The sequence below is a fragment of the Octopus bimaculoides genome, chromosome 2 (genome assembly GCF_001194135.2).
Source record: "Octopus bimaculoides isolate UCB-OBI-ISO-001 chromosome 2, ASM119413v2, whole genome shotgun sequence".
NCBI classification, from domain to species: Eukaryota; Metazoa; Mollusca; class Cephalopoda; order Octopoda; family Octopodidae; genus Octopus; species Octopus bimaculoides.
The window spans coordinates 162162237-162182652 of NC_068982.1; the positions used below are offsets into that span (position 1 = coordinate 162162237).

At 32.6% G+C, this 20416-nt stretch overlaps 1 protein-coding gene across 7 annotated transcripts in view; it reads left to right on the plus strand.

The window, feature by feature from the left end:
* Positions 1–20416, plus strand: part of LOC106875262 (kalirin) — a 551716-nt gene that overhangs the window by 423266 nt on the left and 108034 nt on the right. For all 7 annotated transcript variants that reach the window (XM_052965684.1, XM_052965687.1, XM_052965686.1 and 4 more), the window contains 10 exons: positions 1085–1151; positions 2681–2784; positions 4032–4101; positions 8050–8139; positions 8800–8892; positions 9332–9460; positions 10029–10064; positions 11267–11428; positions 14750–14927; positions 19144–19189. In XM_052965684.1, coding sequence (XP_052821644.1) covers positions 1085–1151; positions 2681–2784; positions 4032–4101; positions 8050–8139; positions 8800–8892; positions 9332–9460; positions 10029–10064; positions 11267–11428; positions 14750–14927; positions 19144–19189 — 975 coding nt within the window. The remainder of the gene's footprint in view (positions 1–1084; positions 1152–2680; positions 2785–4031; positions 4102–8049; positions 8140–8799; positions 8893–9331; positions 9461–10028; positions 10065–11266; positions 11429–14749; positions 14928–19143; positions 19190–20416) is intronic.

Genomic DNA, 20416 nt, shown 5'->3' on the forward strand with positions numbered 1-20416 from the left:
CCTCCATATACTCACAGTTTCAGAAGCCCAAACATTGCCTTCCCTCCAGACTTATATATAAAATGTGTTTTATAATTATAACTCTTTAGAGCTGACTTGTATTTTATCCATGATCTTCTCAAGCCTCACATCAACTATTTTTTTTTTGTCTTCCACTGCAACACATCAGCCCCTTTGGAATTTTCTTCTTCTTCTTCATGTTTCTCCTACAATTGTAAACTGGGGGCTGTTCAAGAGGAACATTAACAAATTCAGTCTCCTTGTTCTTGAAGGGCCTGCAAATGTCATTAGCAAAGCTCTTTCTTCAAGAACAAATCATTAAAAAAAATGTAAAGAGATTTGAAACATAGTCAGTGGAACTGCTGTTGTTGATACTTAGTGATATCATGCTGTTTTAATCCAAGTCATACATGTTATCTCTCTACTTCTTAACTCCTCTTTAGCTCATCAGAAGAAATGAAGCCATAACTGGTCATTGTATTTAGGTCTATCTGACATGCAAGTGGATAGCCAAAGCTGTAAGGCTATTGATAACTGTGTTAGGTTTGAACTGGATTTAAATACCATTCTCAGATTAATTATTTAGTTCCACATCAACACATGGTTAAGTATAAGCAATTTCTGTTGTTTCTAATAAAATTTATCAGCTTAACCACCACTCTCACTACCACTACAACCACCATTATCATTACAATTATCATCAACCAGAACCACCACATCATTATCATAAAACAAACACCACAGCCATCACAAACATCACTGCAACCATCACCACCTTCAAAAACCTTCAGTTTGTTTTGGTGTGTAAGTCTGGACCCAACTCCATCTTTTGGTTTTATTTCCAGCAATGTGTATCTATATAAACTTGTAACATGTGGAATGTTGATTGAGTAGACCTGTGGTCAAAGGCTTTCTTGCCATAACCATCCAGTCTATTGTCTCAGATTACATTATACCTACTTTCTCATTCCATTTCTTTTTCTTTGAAGACAAAGAGTATGTGTGATTTGAGAAAGATTTAACTGCTGTTCACTCATTCGTCATTGATATAGCCTTCAGTAACAATACTTGTTTCTCTTTTCAGTTATGTGATAAAAGAGTTGGTTGAAACTGAGAAGGATTATGTTAAAGACCTTGGTCTTATTATTGAGGTAAGTTCATATTAAACATTGAGAATGTATCTGTCAACTTTAATATAAAATGAACTCTACATGTACATGGGGAGATTGTGTATGTAACTGTCATTTGAGATGGTAGCTATATACAATTAGTTAACATCCTGTGTTAAATAGATGCACATTTTTGACTGTAGAACATTCTGGTAGATATACGTTTGGGTAAAGCAACTATAGGTATTGGAAAATTTGTCATTGTTATATCACTATGTCTGGCCTTAAGGTTGTTGTTGAGCACCAGGTCAATCCTGATGCAAGTCATTGTATTTAGGTCTATCTGACATGTAAGTGAATAGCCAAAGCAGAAGGGCTGTTGATAACTGTGTCAGGTTTGAACTGGATTTAAATACCATTCTTAGATTAATTACTTAGTTCCACACCAACACATGGTTAAGTGTAAACAATTTCTGTTGTTTCTAATAAAATTTACCAGCTTAACCATCACCCTCACTACCACTACAACCACTGAAATAATTCTATTTGTGATAATCCCATTTTTTATTCTGATATAGTGCATCTTGGATTTGTGTATGTTGTGGTTAAGAAGCTTGCTTTCCAACCACGTGATTTTCGATTCAATCCCACTGCATGACACCTTGGACAATAGTCTTTTATTGAAGCCCTGTAGGTAGATTTGGTAAACAGGAGCTGAAGGAAGCCCGGTGTGCATGTGTGTGTGTGTGTGTGTCTCTTTGACTTGACATTGTGCAGTAGTTGTAAGCAAGCTTCACCATCATACAAGCAGTGTTGTTCGTTTCCAGTTTTCTGTGAAAGCATGTCCAACTATAGGGAAATATTACCTTGCTTGGAAACAAGTGAGGGTTGGTGACTTGAAAGGCATCCAGCAATAAAAAATATGCCTCAACAAATTCTATCTGAGCCATGCAAGCAACAAAAAATACACCACCTGTCTTCGTCTGTTGTATTTTCGTGAATTCTCCCCATATATATATATATATATATATATATATATATATATATATATATATATCATCGTTTAACATCTGTTTTCCATGGATGGTTTGAAAGGAGCTGGAGAGCTGTCCAAGCTCCAATTGTCTGTTTTGGCATGGTTTCTATGGCTAGATGCCCTTCCTAACGCCAACCACTTTACAGAGTGTGCTGGGTGCTTTTTATGTGTTACTGGCATGAGTGTGGTGGCATATATATATATATATATATATATATATATTGGTAAATTATTGAAAATTGCCTTGGTGCTTACGGGTTTTCAGTTAGCTAGTCAAATAGTTTGTTGAGGAAGGTCTTGCTGCAACTTTATATGGTATCAATGACTTACATTTAGTTTGTCATTTAGTTTGTGACTCATCCTATATTGTTTATCTTTTGTTGTAAACTATTCAGTTTGTCAGATTTTCTGAACGTACTTTCATTGCATATTATTTCATCTGTATTGCTATCATTATTCTCATCGTTATCATCATAATCATCATGTTTGTATTCCGATATGACAGTTTTATGTAATAAATTTCTGTTGTATTCAGGGCTACATGGGCTACCTAAAAGAGAATCCATTGAGAGACGGCATGGAAGGAAAGGATAAGATTATATTTGGTAATATTCATCAGATATATGATTGGCATCGAGAGTAAGTATCAGGTTATCTTTAGATCCTCTCTCAAACTGATATTTAACTACACATACATGCACATTCACACATTCATAGATTGATATACACACACATCCACACACATACCTACATTCACTTAATCACTCTCAAATTCATACTCACACTCATTCACATCCACACACTTGCAAGTATATTCTTATACATACTTACATGTGTGTGTGTGTGTGTGTGTGTGTAAATTTACAAATAAAATGTACTCAGTATTGCACCAGAGTATAGTTATTTATGGAGTGTTGAAATTTGCAATTAGTTATGTAGGTAATGATCCTCCAATTCATATGACTCATTCATGTGAGCAAACTCTAAATTGCTTGCTAATTCATTCTTTGGAAATAATTATTATATATCATATTGCAGCTGCAAATTTGTCAACAACTATTACTCGGTTTATTTGACAGTACCCGCCTCCTCTGCACATATGCCATGGCTGCCCTTCATAGAGTGGGTTGACTGCATTTGACTGCCACAGTACTATTTTGGAGAAGGGAGTTGTCTGATGGCCACGTCTCTCTCTCTCATATATATATAGCCACTCACACACACATACACACATACATTGTTGTTAATGCGCCAGGATAGGGGTTGGATAATCCAGATGCCACCAAATATTCACATGCAAAATTAATGTTAATAAAGTGATTAAAATGTCAAGTAGTGTAAGATGAGGTGAAGTAGAATTCTTGTAGCAGATCTCTTCTCTAGAAAATAACAAAGAGTCACTAACTGAAACAATAGAACTCTCAGTGAGAAGAAGTCTGTGTGGAGTTGCTTGACCTACTAGAAATAGCAGGCAAATCCTCAGATCACACTTTATTATCTTAGAAAAGTGAGAACACAATGGATAATGTGTGCTTGGGAAAAAGACAGAATGGTCAACATTTGGAATATCCTTGATTATATTTCTGCATGATCAAAGTTACCTGTGGCTAAATAGCAACATACAATTTTCAGATCCTTGCAACACAATAAATATTCCTGCTTCTGAACTTTATTGAGCTGACATTTGCCAGTATAAACACAGACTCTCTCTCTCTCTCTCTCTCTCTCTCTCTCTCTCTCTCTCTCTCTCTCTCTCTCTCTCTCTCTCTCTCTCTCTCTCTCTCTCTCCCCCCCCTCTGCTTTCTTTCATTAGTTTCATCAGTCTTTTTTTTTATATTGTTTATCCACTGTGTGTTATTTTTTTATTTATTTATTTTTCTTTTCAGAATATTTCAACCTGAATTAGAAAAATGTATAGAAGAACCTGATAAGTTAGGATCTGTGTTTGTAAGATATGTGAGTATCTTTAACTCTTTGTTACTAATTCACAGTTACTAGTAATTAATATGGTAATAAGTTATCTACATTTGAAGGATACTTTTTCTAGTTATCAACAGTGTTTCAGTAAACTTTATACTATTGTGCTAGTTTCTACCAACAGTACAGAAGTAAATATTACTGTATACCACAGTACTATCAGTCAACTTGGCATCAGTAAACATCACTACATAATTACTATTGCACTAGTCACTATCATCTCTAGAGAAGCAAAGAATACTACTGTACTAGTTTCTACAAGCAGTACAGGAATACTAGTTTCAACATATTAGTGTACTACTGACAGTGCAGAAATAACCTACATTATACTACTGTACTAGTTACTAGTTACTAGTTACAGTAGACAAGTAAACAATACTATACACTATTCTAATATCTATTAACAGTACATAGTAAACAATACTGGATATTATTGAATTATACTTTTCCAAGTACAAATTAAATACACTTAAAGCAAGTTTAATTAAGCTCAAAGTAAATTAAAATGGCACCATCAGACTTTTGATGTCTTTATCTAATGAGTAATAAATTACAGTTCAATTTTAAACCTTCGTAAGAATAATCTATTTTGGAAATACATAACACAGCTACTGTTATCATAAATACAACTGTTTCAGTGAAATCATTCTTCAGTCAAGATGTCTTACTGTATAGATTGTTGAGATGCAGTCAGTCCTTACATTGAATGTAAATGTTAATTGTTGGCATTCATTTAAATCACTCGAGTGACTCAGTATTTTCATGTTCAATCTTCTGGACTTTGTTATGGACAGCTCTGCAATACAAATATGGTACACAGTCTCTACTTACCCAATTATATGCTATTGTCTTAAAACCATGTACAATAGCAATAGAGTCCCAGTCTTCTCATTCAGTAGCAGACAGTACATGCATACAAGTTTCAAGTGCAAGCTTCTTGTATGCCCCACACCCACTTGCTTCCCTGTTTGACACAGTACTTGTAACTTGAGATAAGCTATCTTGCTCTGAGACTGGCTTTCATCAACTGTAAGTAAACACAGCATTGAAAACCTAAGTCAAATGATGAAATGAATTCAAGCTTGAAACAAAATAGCATAAGACCTAACAATTTAAGATATAGACATCTGTTGTTTTATCTCATTATCTGCTATTTAATTTGCTCAGTGGTAATTTTAGTTTGCTTCAAGGTTATTCTAATTTGTTTCAAGATTAACATGCTTCGAGTTTATTTTAATTTGTACCTGCGGAGGTATACATTCATACATGTCAACATTACATAGTAAGCATCATTATATACTGCTGTATTCATTTCACAAGATACATGATCACTTCAATAGGTAAGAAGAGTCTAATAAACTGGAACACTCTATTAAACTAAGAAGTATTGAGAGAACTGTTTAATTACGATTTTATATTGTATCAAGTGTTTAGTTGTATCTATATATCTGGTATGTATTGTTTGATATTTCTAGAAGAATGCAGATGAGAGTAATGCAGTTATTAATCAGTTACAGTTGTTTTGCTATTTAGTGGAAATTTTACATCAATGAAAAAAGTTATGTAAACTCATATAATATTAAATGAAATTTTCCACCAACCATCTCTGTCATTCTTGGTGTAAATGTAATACTAACATATGTAGCTGATATTGGTTAAACAAATATGAGAAAACAAGCTGCTTATAAGATCATAGTAATGAATTAAATAGTAAGTTATTGCACTATCAGGGAGACACTCAAATGGAGCAACTGTGAAGACAAAGTATCATCTTAGTTCCCATTCATTGGAGCTATTGTAAACTTCCATATTTAGGGAACTAAAAATTTATTGTATGCATGTATACTAGTGGAGAGATAAGTAGACTAAGAAAATATGATGGAGAAGTTGAAAGAGGTGAGAGTTTACTAATATATTCTAAAAAGTGCCATTAATAAGAGGAAGAAAAATATAAAGAGAAAATCAGGACAGATAAGATTTAAAGGATGAAAACAGCTAATTAGAATAACAGTACAGAATACAGTTGTAAGGCTACTACTAGAATTATGGTTTGATATTATTAGATGAATTAGATCTGAAATTAAATAAAATTATTAGTTAAAAAATAAAAAATTAGCTATTCAAGAAAAATTTTAAGTTGGAAATTAAGATGGTGAGAACATTTTATATGGAATCATTTGTGATAAGAACTGGAGTAACACAAAGAATAAGAATGTTATTTTTAATTCTTATTAAAACTAAGTGAGTTAGCTAAATGGAATTTCAATAAAGTTTTATTGAATTGGTGGGAACAACAGGTCAATAATTCAAAACCCTTATTAATTAGAACTGCCCTACACCTGATAATTTTAAGTGCTTCCATAGAACATAAATTACAACTATACCCACTCCTTTTGTATGGAAATGCAGTATGTATAATTGACTACAAAATTGAGTTAATATTTCTCTCTTTGAGATCCCAGATAAATTTATCTAGTGAGGTACTCAGGTCTTTCTTTTGTTACTAAAGCAATGTATATGTTTATGTAAGTATATGTTTATGTGATCTAAATTCAAAACAGTTATACACTAAATACTTCTAAGACATTGTTTATTTAAAGGCATCTATTTTGATCCCTATAATTACACATACTGTTAGGTGTATTATCTGAAGAGATATTGTATACTGCATTAGTATTATTGTTATAGCTGAAAGGGGACTCTAAAGTGCAAGTGTTATTTATACCAGATAGAGGTATATCATTCCCAAAGGATTGAGTATTGTACTTGCTATATGAAAGATTAACATCATGTTTTTCATTACTAATACTATTTAATTTCCTATTGTTAATAGCTGCAATATTTTCAGCTAACTTAGGTGTGGTAAAATGTATGAACTTCCCAGTGTATCAAAGATTTTACTATACAGTAATCCCTCGACTATCGTGGGTGTTACGTTCCAAAACCTTCCACAGAAATAATTAAAATCTAAAAACATATAAATACCTATCGGCTGCAGAAACCCAGATATACTGAGGAGTCCGCGATATAAATTTACATATATTAGCCAGAAAAATCCATGATGTACCAAGTGTGCAATAGGTGAACCATGATATGGTGAGGGATTATTGATGTTTAACCTTCCAAAGCCTTAAGATTCCAGAAATATCCAAAACTAAATTAATTCCAAAACAGATTTAAGCCATGTAATATTTCTCTTATATAATCTATTTTTGCCAATTTTATTATTGTTTGAGTGATGTGCAGATTCTGCTCTCATGTGATACATATACACCTGAATTGTGCCATAGCTAGAAGAGTAGAGGGATGAGTGTTGGGAAGATGAGGGGTGAGGAAACATTTGAAGGGGTGCAGGAGCAGGGCCCAGTAAGTATATAGAGATAAACAATGCTGTAGGATCTCATTTACATTGAGATGGATGTGTCTTCTCAAGCACAGCAACAGCAAATCCCCAATAGTCCTACTAATTTCTGTGTACAGTAAAAATCATCAACATCATGTTTATATATTAATTCAGTTACCATAGATTTTAAGCCAACACTATAATAAAGGCTGTGAAGAGACTGTAAAAATATTTAAATAAAATGTGACACTAAAACTTTTTTCCTAGAACTTATTTTCTGTATTTAAAATATTTGCTATAATTAAATTAATTATTGATTCAAGCAATTATCAGTTCAAATAATTGTTTTTCCAAGCAACTGTTTTCAACAAATTGGCATCAAACCATATACAGTATGTCTTTCAATCTAAATATTGTATATAGTGTATCATTTGATCTATATAATATATAATGTTTTGTTGTCGGTCTGTATATTCTTAAGTTTATTTTAACCTGCAAAATCAAGGCTGGAAATATCAAAATTTTTAATAATTTTAAAGCAATTCTTTCAGATTATATCTATAAATTTTTATTTTATATTTCAGGAAAGACGGTTGTATATGTATGTAAAATATTGTGAAAACAAACCAAAATCTGATTTTTTAGTTGCAGAATATATAGATTCATTTTTTGAGGTAAAACTTTTTTCATACTTTCACTCTATTATATTTTTATAGTAACAACATGTTATTATTGACATTAAGATTATTTGTTAACAGTGATTATAATTTGGTAGGGAAGAAGGCAGAAAAGGGGGAAAATCATTTTGTCCACTTCTGTACATGAAATAATTATTGATCATAGATAGCACTTTACCACAACAGTGTGTTTTGAGGAAAGAGAGTGTGTATCTGTGTGACTGTATATGAAAGTAATATATAAAAACAGATAGTGTAAAGAAGGAAGATAAGCAAAAAATATTAAATATTCTCTTAAATTTTATTGCTTTAAAACAAGAGTTTGCATCATAGAAACAAAAGCAGTATCAGTTATCCTGTACTAAAAAGGGTTTTAATAGAGAAGATGAATCTTGTGTAACTTAATAAACTGAGTAAAGATTATTTGCCAACATAATGTGGCAGTCCTGGTTAGGATGATTGTTACTGTTATTTAGTCTCAGGAAAATCATCTTCGGCTGGCTATACGGCACACGAATCTTTACTCTAGAGTACTGTTACTGAATGTCTCTCGTTCAGAGATTTAGAAATAATAATTTTCTATTTATAAGCTGAATTTTCCAATTTGATTAATTTCTATTTTTGTGATAATTGACCGATTCTTTTCAATACTTCTAGGACATCAGACAAAAATTAGGTCATCGACTTCAGCTTCAAGACCTGCTTATCAAACCTGTTCAAAGAATTATGAAATATCAGCTTTTATTAAAGGTTTGTTGAAAATATCTTCTGAATTTCATTGTTTTATCATCTGTAAAGATCTGTTAAATATTTCACAAATTTTTGATAGAAGATTTAATATTGTCTGTCTAATTTGTTTAGAAGATTTAATATTGTCTGTCTAATTTGTTTAGAAGATTTAATATTGTCTGTCTAATTTGTTTAGGAGATTTAATATTGTCTGTCTAATTTGTTTATTGTGTTAAGTTAATGGAGAAGAGAGATTCAATTAGAGAGACTATATTAAAAGAGATAACATATTGATATAACTAACTAGTTTTATAGCTTTTAGGAGTCTTTATGCAGTTTTAATCATTGATAACTGGCTTCATTTTTAAAATTCTTTTTCGGCAATCTGGTAAAGGATAACTTGTTTTGTGGGGAATTTTCATTGAATGTAAAATTATTCTACAAAATTTCTTTCCAACAGGATATTTTAACACATACTCAGAAAGCTGGTTTGGATACTGCTGACATACAGAAGGCTGTGACTGTGATGTGTGTTGTACCAAAAGCTGCAAATGATATGATGCAGGTTGGCCGCCTACAAGGGTTTGATGTAAGTTTCTGTCTTCATCACTTTAATATTTCCTTTTTTTATCGTTCCAATGATTGAAGCAGCTTTTCACAGGAGTGGAATTTATCTCAAAGCCTGAAAGATTTCTTTATTCTCCTCCTAATTATTTCATATTAATTCTTTGTATAAATTTGTAGATGGTGGAAAGTAAGAAAGATTTCGTAGAAATTTTTTCTCCCATCAGTAAAGGCACAGTTGATAAAATGTTGTGGTGCTGAACTACTGACACCTGGTCATAAGTTCAAATCTTATTGCTGTCAATTTAACGCACCCCTATCAAGACACTCTATGAGTCTGTTTGCTTACATAAAACAGATAAGGTTCTACTCTTACTTCTCATTTGACAATCATTAGAAATAGCATCCATCTAGCATTTAAAACAATTGTTCCATCAAATTAGCTACAGCAACCTATTAAAATGTTTATAAAACATTAAAAGAAGCATCAGTAAACTGTTGTTAATGAGATGATGTGATACTTTGATATATTAATGAGATAGTTAGGCATAATTAATAAACCTAAATATACTATGCTCTTGTCTTTGATACAGGGTAAATTAACTGCACAAGGAAAGTTATTGCTTCAGGTGAGTATTTTTATTTCTCTCTTTTCTGTTCCTTTCTTTATTCTTTGTCCATTTCTCTTAAATTCCACCTCTGTTGCCAGATGTTAGAATTTGCTGCAGATTATTGCCAATTTTGTAGCATTCATTCAAAGTGATTTCTTCTTCTGGATAAGTTATTACTTCATTGAAGAATTTCTGGAGAGGAAGTTTTTAATCTGAGTATTGCAAACAGCAAATTACTAATAAAAAGGGAACTGTATCTCTTAATGGTGTTCGTTTATAGTTAGTTGAAATGGTTTGTTGATAGTCAACTATTTTTATCAGAGCCACTCTAGTCCTGTTGGTAAATAGTTATTGTTCATCCCATTTTACCACTGTTCAAGCTGAACTTTGATCAAAAACACTCCAACAGTGACCATCCCATCTTTTCCCCAGACACAATGCACCAAAAATTACATTATTCAGCATGTCCTATTTTGAATATTGAAAAATATGATGGGGGGGGGGCTGTTTCTAGCAGGTTGAGCAACTACACAAAGGCACTGTTGTTGACTTGTTAATAAATAGTAGTGAGCATCAAAATTATATAATGACTTTGTAAAATGGAGTAGACAACAAATTATTTTCCCTTGCATTTTATGTATCAATGATTAACTAATTACATTGTCACAGCTAGTTAACTTTTTAAATATATTTATAATTTATTTCTTAAACTTTTTTCATGAAATAATGTTGTAAACTGATTTTGAGTATATCCATTTTCTTTGCTCTTACCATACACTGATATATTTGAACTAGTGTCCTCAACTTGGTTGTAATAGTCACAACCTTTCAGCTGTTGTCATCTCTGACCTTTAAGTGCTTGTTGCTTTTGAAAATTCTCACAGAATTTGGAACTGAATTCTTTTAAATCCAAAATGGTAGATTGTTCACATTCCATTGTTCATACCTTGGACATTCTCCTTAGTACTAATTCCATAATGCAACTAATTCATTATGTTTCAACCAGAGAATATATAGCTTGAAAGACTCACCTCAAAAATTATTATTGGTCATCATGTCTTAAATTATTTCTAGACTGGATCGTGTTAACTTTACATAATTTGCTTATTAATTCACACATTTGTTCATTAATTCACTGATCTTTCCATTTCTTTACTGATGAAATAGATGACTACCTTTGTTCAGTATTACTTAAGTTTGTTCTATTTGTCTGTTCACAGGAAACTCTACTGGTTGGTGAAGTCACAGAAGGTAGTCACTCCAAATTTAGAGAAAGACGAGTGTTTCTTTTTGAACAGATCATCATTTTTAGTGAAGTGATTGAGGACAAGAAAAGGGGCAGTTTTTCTGATGCCAATTATATTTATAAAAACAGTGTAACGGTAAGGTTATATCAGTCATTACTCTTCCCATGTCTCCACCCTTTCTTTTTCTTTTTTTAACATTTGTTTATGTGAAGTCCAAGTTCAGCCCTGAGCAAGCAGACCTATGACTAAAGGTATTCCAACCATGACCATCCCATCCATTAATCAGACAGTTTATCTGGAACTACATTAAGCAATGTGTCTCTTTTTTAGGGCAGTAGGATACAATTTAAGGGAGATTTAACTGCTACTTCTAGCAGATCAAGAAATGACTATATTCCAGATATTTGACTAGAAGTAACAGCCACTCTTTATCATAGCTAATGTTTACATGACAGAACTATGTCTGTGTATCATTGTAGTGATTAAGACCTTAGTTCCTCATCATATAACTAGTCTCTTTTCTCTCTCTTTTTGTCTCTCTTTCCCAACTGTTTCTTTCGCTCTCCTTACTCCTTCTTCCCCCTCTCTCTCTCTGTCTCCCTCCCTCCCCCTTCTCTCACACACATACACACACACACACACAAAGCACCAACGACATGTAAAATTTACAAAGCTGCTCTTTTCCTCTGACATTAACTGAGATGGTACTTGAAGTGTGACATTTTAAAGTAGGGAACATGGCACCGTTTGCTTGGTGCACATCTGGTGTAATTAACAAATACAGAAATTAATAAACACTATGTATGACTAACAAACTGGGTAAATGAGCTAACAGAGACAGGGCATTTAACTCTTCTTGCAGAAAACTTAGTATTTATAGTAGTTATATATTCATTTAATAATTATGCACCCATCCATCCAACAGATATACTCTCGTTTAATAGTTATTCTCTTAGAGTTGATTAGTTACTCCTTATTTTCTATTACTATGTTACATATCTGGTTGTATTATTGTAGATTAGTCATTCCTGGTTTTGTATTTGCTGTGTCACATATCTATCAGTATAACTGAAGTACATTAGTTTACTCTCAGTGTAATGCATGTGGTGGTTTTACTAAAGACAATTAGTCTCTCATGTTGTGACTATATTACTTTCTGTAATACTGTGGTTGCATTTCTTTGAATATTGCTATGGTTATGAAATTGTGGTGACCAGTTTGCCACATGAAAGCATCTATATCTTAATGATGATTTTTGTTTACTAACACTTGCACACACACACACATGCACACACAACCAACCAACCATATGTGTTTTGAAGAGAGAGAGAGAGAGACAGAGAGAGACTGAAATATTACCACACAAAATAAGAGCTTAAAACAAAATCTATTCTTTGAAACAAAAAATTTAGAGCCAATTCAGAATATTTATGGTTAATAGTTGAGTTCTCTTGTTTTCTTATAAATTTGTTAAATATTAGGTTTGTTAGATACTTTTCTGTTTTCAAGTTCTACTTGGACAGATATGGTTTTTTTCTACTTTCTTGACTTTATAAAGATAAAAATAAGTAAGTCCCTAAGGCAATAAGGTAGTTTACTGTCTTCTGCTATATATCTACAATATCTGGACTATATAATGGTTAAGGGATAGTCTCTAAAACAGTAAAATGGTTTACTCTTTTCTACCATATAAAAACTGTAAATTACTTGTTGATCAACATAATTAGTAATTCTAACAGCAAAGATAACTAACTGAAGAAAGCAGGAATGAGACTGAACTATATTGATTGATACCTATTATTGGCAGCTAGGTGAACAGATTCAAGGACTGTGGTCAAGACTGAATCACATTGATTTAATGCCCGTGACATTATAAAGTAGGAAACACAGCACCATTTGCTTGTTACATATCTTTGTAATTAGCAAAAACAATAATTAATAAATAGGTGACTGCATAGAGGCTTTGTGTGACTGATTGTTACTGGAGTGATTGATAGACTGTGGCCAGAGACTGAATCAATTTATCTGGTATCTATCACTGTCAGCTAAGTAGATTGATTAGTGGACTGTGGTCTGAGGTTGAACTATATTGATGTAACACGTTCATCTGACAAGTAGCTGAACTGATCAGTGGATTGTAGCTCTAAGCTGAACCATATTGATGTAGTACCTGTTATTGACAATTAGGTGAGCTAAGACAGCATATAATAAAGTATCTGTTCAGAAATATGCCAAAACATCAGCACCACATATGAACTCCAGGCTTCCAACAAATAATCCACTTCTGTAACCAAATGGCTATTTCCACTAAACTTTAACTGTATACCCTAGTAAATATTTGCATAGAGTGGATTTGAAGAAAAGATTATATTTCATTCAGACTGGCTAAAGTAATAATACAATAATTTTCTATGAATCATTATTGATAGCAATGATTGGGCAGATAAAATATTGAACTACCTACTGATGCTCTATTGTTTCGAAACAGAACACTTCCTTTAGTCCACCCTAACTGTTTGTAGGGATAGCAATCAGGTTAGCTGTGATAGTTTGACACTTTAGCCAGAGGGAAAAGTATCTCATCTATTTTACACTATGAAGCTAGTGTGGGGGACATTACATTCATATATGTCAAACAGTTGTTGTCAGGTTGTTGGGCAGAGCTGGCTATCAACCAACATTTAGTCTTCGTTTGCTCAGCAAGTTTTCCTTTGTTTGGTGGACATTACAGTAAATTGTGAAAACAGATGCTTTCCTCTTCAGCTAATTATTGTTTTTAAATTGCACTCAGAGTGGAAAGTGCTACCCTGTAGTAAATTTCTTGAAAGATAGGTGAGAACGGCAAACGCAGGCCAAGAAATACATCTAAGAAAAAGCATTTTCCCTTTGTAGTCAAAGTAATCTTGGATTTGTGGAAGTCTTTGATTGATTCTAAGTGGCTGTCTTCCTAATGGGACATTGCTATATTTTGTATACTGTGTATACCACCACTTCATTTCATATAGTTCCATTATAAATCCAACTAATTTTATAACCCATCCCCTGTACTGTCCCCTTATACTGTTACTTTTAGCTCAATCATAAAGAAATTCCTTTTTACAGGGGGTAGATTATCAGAATCAGTAGAGCAGTATTTAGTTTGATTTATTTACATTTTGAATTCAAACCATACCAAAGTCACTTTTGCCTTTTAACTTTCAGAATCATTAAAATATTTATCAGTCAAGTATTAAGCTTGATATAATCAACTATAGCCTTCCTTGAAATGTATAACCTTGTGCCTTCGATTTTGTCTTTCATCCTTCAGGAGTCAATAAAATAAAGTATCAGTCAAGTACTGAGCTCACTTTAAACACTAACCCCTCCTCTCACATTTCTGACCTTGTGCTTATGTTAGAGATGATTGTTATGTTATTTACAGTAATGATTTATTCAAATTATTTTATGTATTTCCAGGTTAATAAAATGTCTATGAATGAAAATGCAGAAGGAGATGATTTAAAATTTATACTTATCGATAGAACACCTGATAGTAATATGAAATATATTATTCAAGCACCTACAGAAGAAATCAGAGATGAGTGGATTGCTCAAATCCGTTCTATATTAGATATGCAGGGCGATTTCCTACGAGGTATGTATCATACAATTTGCTGATTTACAACTTCCAGACTTGTATTTATCCCCCACAATAATCTAGCATCCCATAGATATTGGTTACTTCCTGTAAGCATATCAAATTTATGCAGATAGATAAATGAACACAGGAGATAATATATGTATCATCCACATTGTGCTTTCTGTTATATATATTTTTTTATTCTGTTACCTAATTTCTTTACAAGTTGTAAAGAAATTAATTAACATTCAAGATTAAGTTAGTAAATTCTATATTTGAAGATTCGATGGATCTATTCATTTAAAAAATCTTTTTAGCAGTAAAAAGCCATTAACTCTGAAGACTGCTCTCTATTGTTTGTAAAAGATTCAAATTTTGAATTATTCAAATTATTTTAATTTCCTACATCATATACATTATAGCAAACATTGTGTATGTATGTGTGTGTGCTTCTTCCAAGTTCATTGAAATATGGTTGGCATTATCAAATATTTTCTGATGATTATTTGGACTGCAATTGGTGATATTCATATCTTATGTGTACATAAGCCATATTTTTTTTTTTATTATTATTTTTATATCCTTCATAATATCAAAATTATTGAAGTACATAGCTGGGTCAGTTTATTTTTTATAGACTCTCTTTCTTCAGAACAAGTCATGGTCTCTCACTCTGGTGCCAACATCAAACTCACACCATCCGGCTGACCGTTCAAATAACTAATCTGGGTAATAAAAGCACAGCCCAATGTCCACATGTGAACATTTGTCACACACCTTCCCTATTTTGATATCAGAACAAGCACCTTTTATTTTGTGGATATTGCACAATTTTATTTGAAACCAAATTGTATTGTTTGACTCTAGTTAGAGGTCATAAATATTTGTGTCCAGTCTTGTATGATGAAGTCAAGTGTTACAAAGGTTGCAATAATTGTCTTATTTTGCACACGTATTGTATGTTTCTGTACCTCTATTAGAGAATGGAATTTCCAGGAGTTTTCCCTTTTGTTGGATTTTTTTTTATTGTGTTCTGTTTTTTTTTATGTTCTAAATAGATTTAAGTTGCTAAGTACTGAACAAAATAGAGATTTTGAAACCCCAAATAGATGTGCCTTGCTTTATTTTGACTTCATACTATTGCTGTATTTTACTGAGGAAGTTAATTATATTTGGCTCATTTGAACAAGTCTCTTTTTGTAATTTTTTATTTTTTTATTTTCCTACCTTTAAAATGTCTTATACTGTGAAAAAAAATTTAAAAGAACTTTGCTGAGAGTCTTCAGCAAATTTGATTCTTGGTTGTTGCCATTTCCCTTCAATATATTAATTATAATATTGGGAAAGGCATGAATATTTCATCCCTTATAACTGTAAGGCCTTGTGTCAATGTAAGAATTTTGAAGTCTTTCTGAAAATTGCTATTGGAAAAAACAATAGACTTACTTTATGTTTAAGAATGACATGACAACTACTGTTTTCTTGATATTGTTCGCTTGTTTACTTAACATTGTTCACTCTTATTTATGTAGCTTTGTTCACTTTTGTTCATTGACACAGACGATGTAATCGTGTCATAGTTTTATTTTCAACTAATCTCTAGTATTTCCATTAATCAGTAAAGAGTAGTGTTGGTTAGTGTCCTTCATTTTATTTTTCCTTATTAGTTTTAGGCCGATGTAACTATTGTATGAGTTATATATTGTCTCTGTATAAGAATATATTTCTAGACATGCTCTAAAACAATTTTGGAGTTCTAATTCCCAGTGAAAGAGAAAACATGACTTCAATCTAGGGATGGTTAGCCTCTAGAAAAAAAGCTTGGACTAACAGCACAAAGCTCTCATGAGGTCCAGCTGGGTTGAAATCCCAATACACCTGTTGTTGCACACATAAGTTCTTTCTCTGGAAATTATAATGCCAAAATTATTTTTAAATAAATCTACAAATAATTTCTTTTATGAGATTTTGTTTAGTTTTTGTCATAAATATTAAAGAGGCATTTAAATATAATGATATCCTACTAGATCTATCGATAATTATTTTGTTGTTACCATGAGGCTATGATAATTACTTAAATAAACTGGTCACCTTTTTCTGTCCATATTAGCTTGATTATATCATGTATAATCTTTGATTAGCTTTTTTTTGTGTGTATGTCTACATATCTATTATCATGATCATCACTTCTACTTTTCCTCACTTGCAAGGGTTAGATGGGTCTTCTATAACACAGTATTGCACACTTTGTTGTGGTCCTTTGTCATCTCATTTGTGAGGTTCACCTTTCACCACACTTCCCTATGTCTTTCTCATCCTTCCTCTTCCATGAGATTCTTCCATTTAAATTGCTTGGTATTTCTTTACCCAACTGTTACCCTCCATATACATCACATACCTGCACCAGCACATTTTCCTTTCTTGCACATGACATCTTATTCCTCACATGCCCAAAGTTTCTCTTAGTTCATTTGTACTCTGTTGTTCTTGCACACTAATATTTATACATCCAGTGAAGCATGCTTGCTTCATTTCTTTCCAGCATTTGCACATTCTCTGCATTCAGTACACATTTCACTTCCATTTGACATTGCACATCAATCATGAGTATCAAACGAACTACCTGTCACTAAGTGAATCCCTTTGTTGCCAGCTGAAGCAATATTTCTTTGAATTTTTTCTACTCTCTTCTTACTCTGGCTACTATGTTTTGGAACACCCCGCTCCACTGCTAATTAGGTTACCTAGGTAACAAAAACAATCAGCAACTTCCAGAGTGTGTTCTAAGCATTTGAAGGAGTTCATTTCATGGTTGTTCTTACAACTAACTACTCTTATGCATCTGCTTCATATGAAATATTTCTCCTCTACCAATCTACCTGTGATCTCACTGCATCTCTTGCACATCTATAATATACATTTAGTAAAGGAGTGCCTATCTACCTTTTCTGCTAACTAAAAATTTGTCTTTGCTCTGTTTACTTTGAGACCTCTTTGTAATAGGTTTGATTTCCACAGTTAGAATTTCTTCTTTAATTCATTGACAGAATCATCTTTAGGTCACCAGTAGACAGGACTTCCTACAAACAACAGATTTTACATTCTTCCTTTATAGTTTTAAGAATTATAATAAATAGGAAGCTGCTGCAAACTGAGCCTTGATAGATAGGTACATCATCAGCAGCAGCATTTAACATCCATTTTCCATGCTGGCATGGGTTGGATGGTTTGACAGGAGCTGGCAAACCAGAAGACTGCACCAGGCTTTACTGTCTATTTTAGCATGGTTTTTATAGCATGATGCCCTTCCTATCACCAACCACCTTACAGAGTGAACTGAGTGTTTTTTACATGACACCAGCACCGGAAAGGTCTGTTTTGGTATGGTTTTTACAGCTGGATGCTTTTTATATGGCACCTACACACTAAATTTCTCCCTGATCTCAATGCTGACTGTCACCTTATTCACAATATGTGGCTTGCATGGTACTCATAAGCCATTCATCTAAAGCTAGTTTTTCTTTTGGTTTTATTTTTTTGCAACTATTAGACTACAGACTGTGGTATCCTGTTAAGGGGTTTCTCTAAGCCTACAAATGCTAGCTAATGTGGCTTATTCTTAACTGAAAAAAATTCCTGTGGTGGCCTTGTGTTGAAGATGGCATTGATTAAGTTAATACTCTTCCTAATTAATTATGTTATAACTCTTTCTCTTACTGTTGCAATGTAGTCCATCAGTTTGATGCTTCTGCGCTTTCTTTCTAGAGCATCTCCAGTGCCTTTCTAGCAGTTGATGTTGATGCTACTATGCCAGTCATTGAGTATGATACCTCCCTCTATTACCTCATTGGCTATGTGAATGATTAGTGTATTTCTTACTCAGCTGAATATTTTAGCATCTCAGTAGCTATCATTGATGGTCCTGCTGTTTTTCCTGCCTTCATATGCTTAATTATTCTTTTGACTGTATAGTTATCAACATCAATAGCTGGTCCCTCAGAAGGTCTTACTTGGCTCCAGTTATTTTCAAAAAATATTGCTGATCTTTTGGTTTAAGTCTCAAGTAAACTTGTTTCAAATTCATATCAACTGGATACAGCTCAAATTAAGTACTTTCTGGCAATATCATTAACATTGTTCTTACTAATTCAACAGTGTTTGTCTTGTTTTGTTTCTGTTGTGTTTGTAATAAGAAAAAATCATTAAATTCTTGTTGTTATTGTTGTTACAGCTCTTCAATCACCAATTGCCTATCAGAAAGAACGGACAAAAGAGCTGTAAGTACTTTGCCTTTCCGGATGTGTAACACAGTTCATACAGTAGCCATACCTCACCAGACTGTAGCTATCTCTTGGATTACAGGCCAATTTATCTACTTTGCCTATAATTTTGGATAGACCAGGCTACAGTTGTTATTCTTCCTTTAAAAACGAAAGAAAGAAAGAAATAACAAAAAGAAACTTGATTAAAAAAACACATGCACACACACACATACACACATACACACACACACACACACACACACACACGGGCACACACACACACACATGCACACATATTTACACATACACAAAGCAAAGAAAACCATCAGGATTTCATCAACTTCACATAGTTTTAATCCTGAATGACTAACTTTAGTCTCAACTGGCACGAACTACATATGTGCATTGTCCAAAGTCAGTTGGGTTATGGAGTTAATACTGCAGCAGTTTAACTACTTCCCTCCAGTAAGTTCTCTTGGAGTTGGTCACACTGATGACTTTTGGTAGTTGTTCTGTTATCTCTTCTGTTTTGTTTATGTTGACACTTCACTGCTACTACTGATGATGATGACAACGGCAACAGCAATGATGGTGGTGTCCAAGGCAATATTACTACATCCAGGATTGGCTTTAGTTCTACCTGCCTCTTACTCAAATCAAACTACAGAAAAATATTATTATAAGAAAAATCATTGTTTCTTGGAAAATTTTCAAGAAAATATTAAAATTTAGTTGCAAAATATCATTGAAACTAAATTAACATTGCTCTGGAATCTTCTATTTGTTTGAATTATATAAAAAAAAAAAACAACAACAAAAACAGATGAATTTCCTTTGAAAATTTGCTCAATTAGAGCTGGTTCTCTTCATCTTTAAATTTTATTTTTCCATTAATTTGTTTTTTTTTCTTTTTTGGCAACTATTTTTTTTTTATCTATTTAAATTTATTTTTAAAAAGAAAAGTTAGTAATTTTTTTTTTTCTGTTCTTGATCATCTCTTTTAAAAATCAAAAGCTCAAAACTTGTATATTTATTTCATTTACATCTGTCTAATGTTAATCTATTCATTTCAGCTACTATTATTTCAGTGAAATCTAGTCATCTAATAAAACAAACATTCATTTTAACTAAGACTTTTGTTAACTCGTATTCCTGAATGTTTTAATAGTAACAGCATTCTTTTTTAATCTTCTATATGCAGTTTTTTTTTTATTTTATTATTTTTTTTTTTATTTTCTTCTT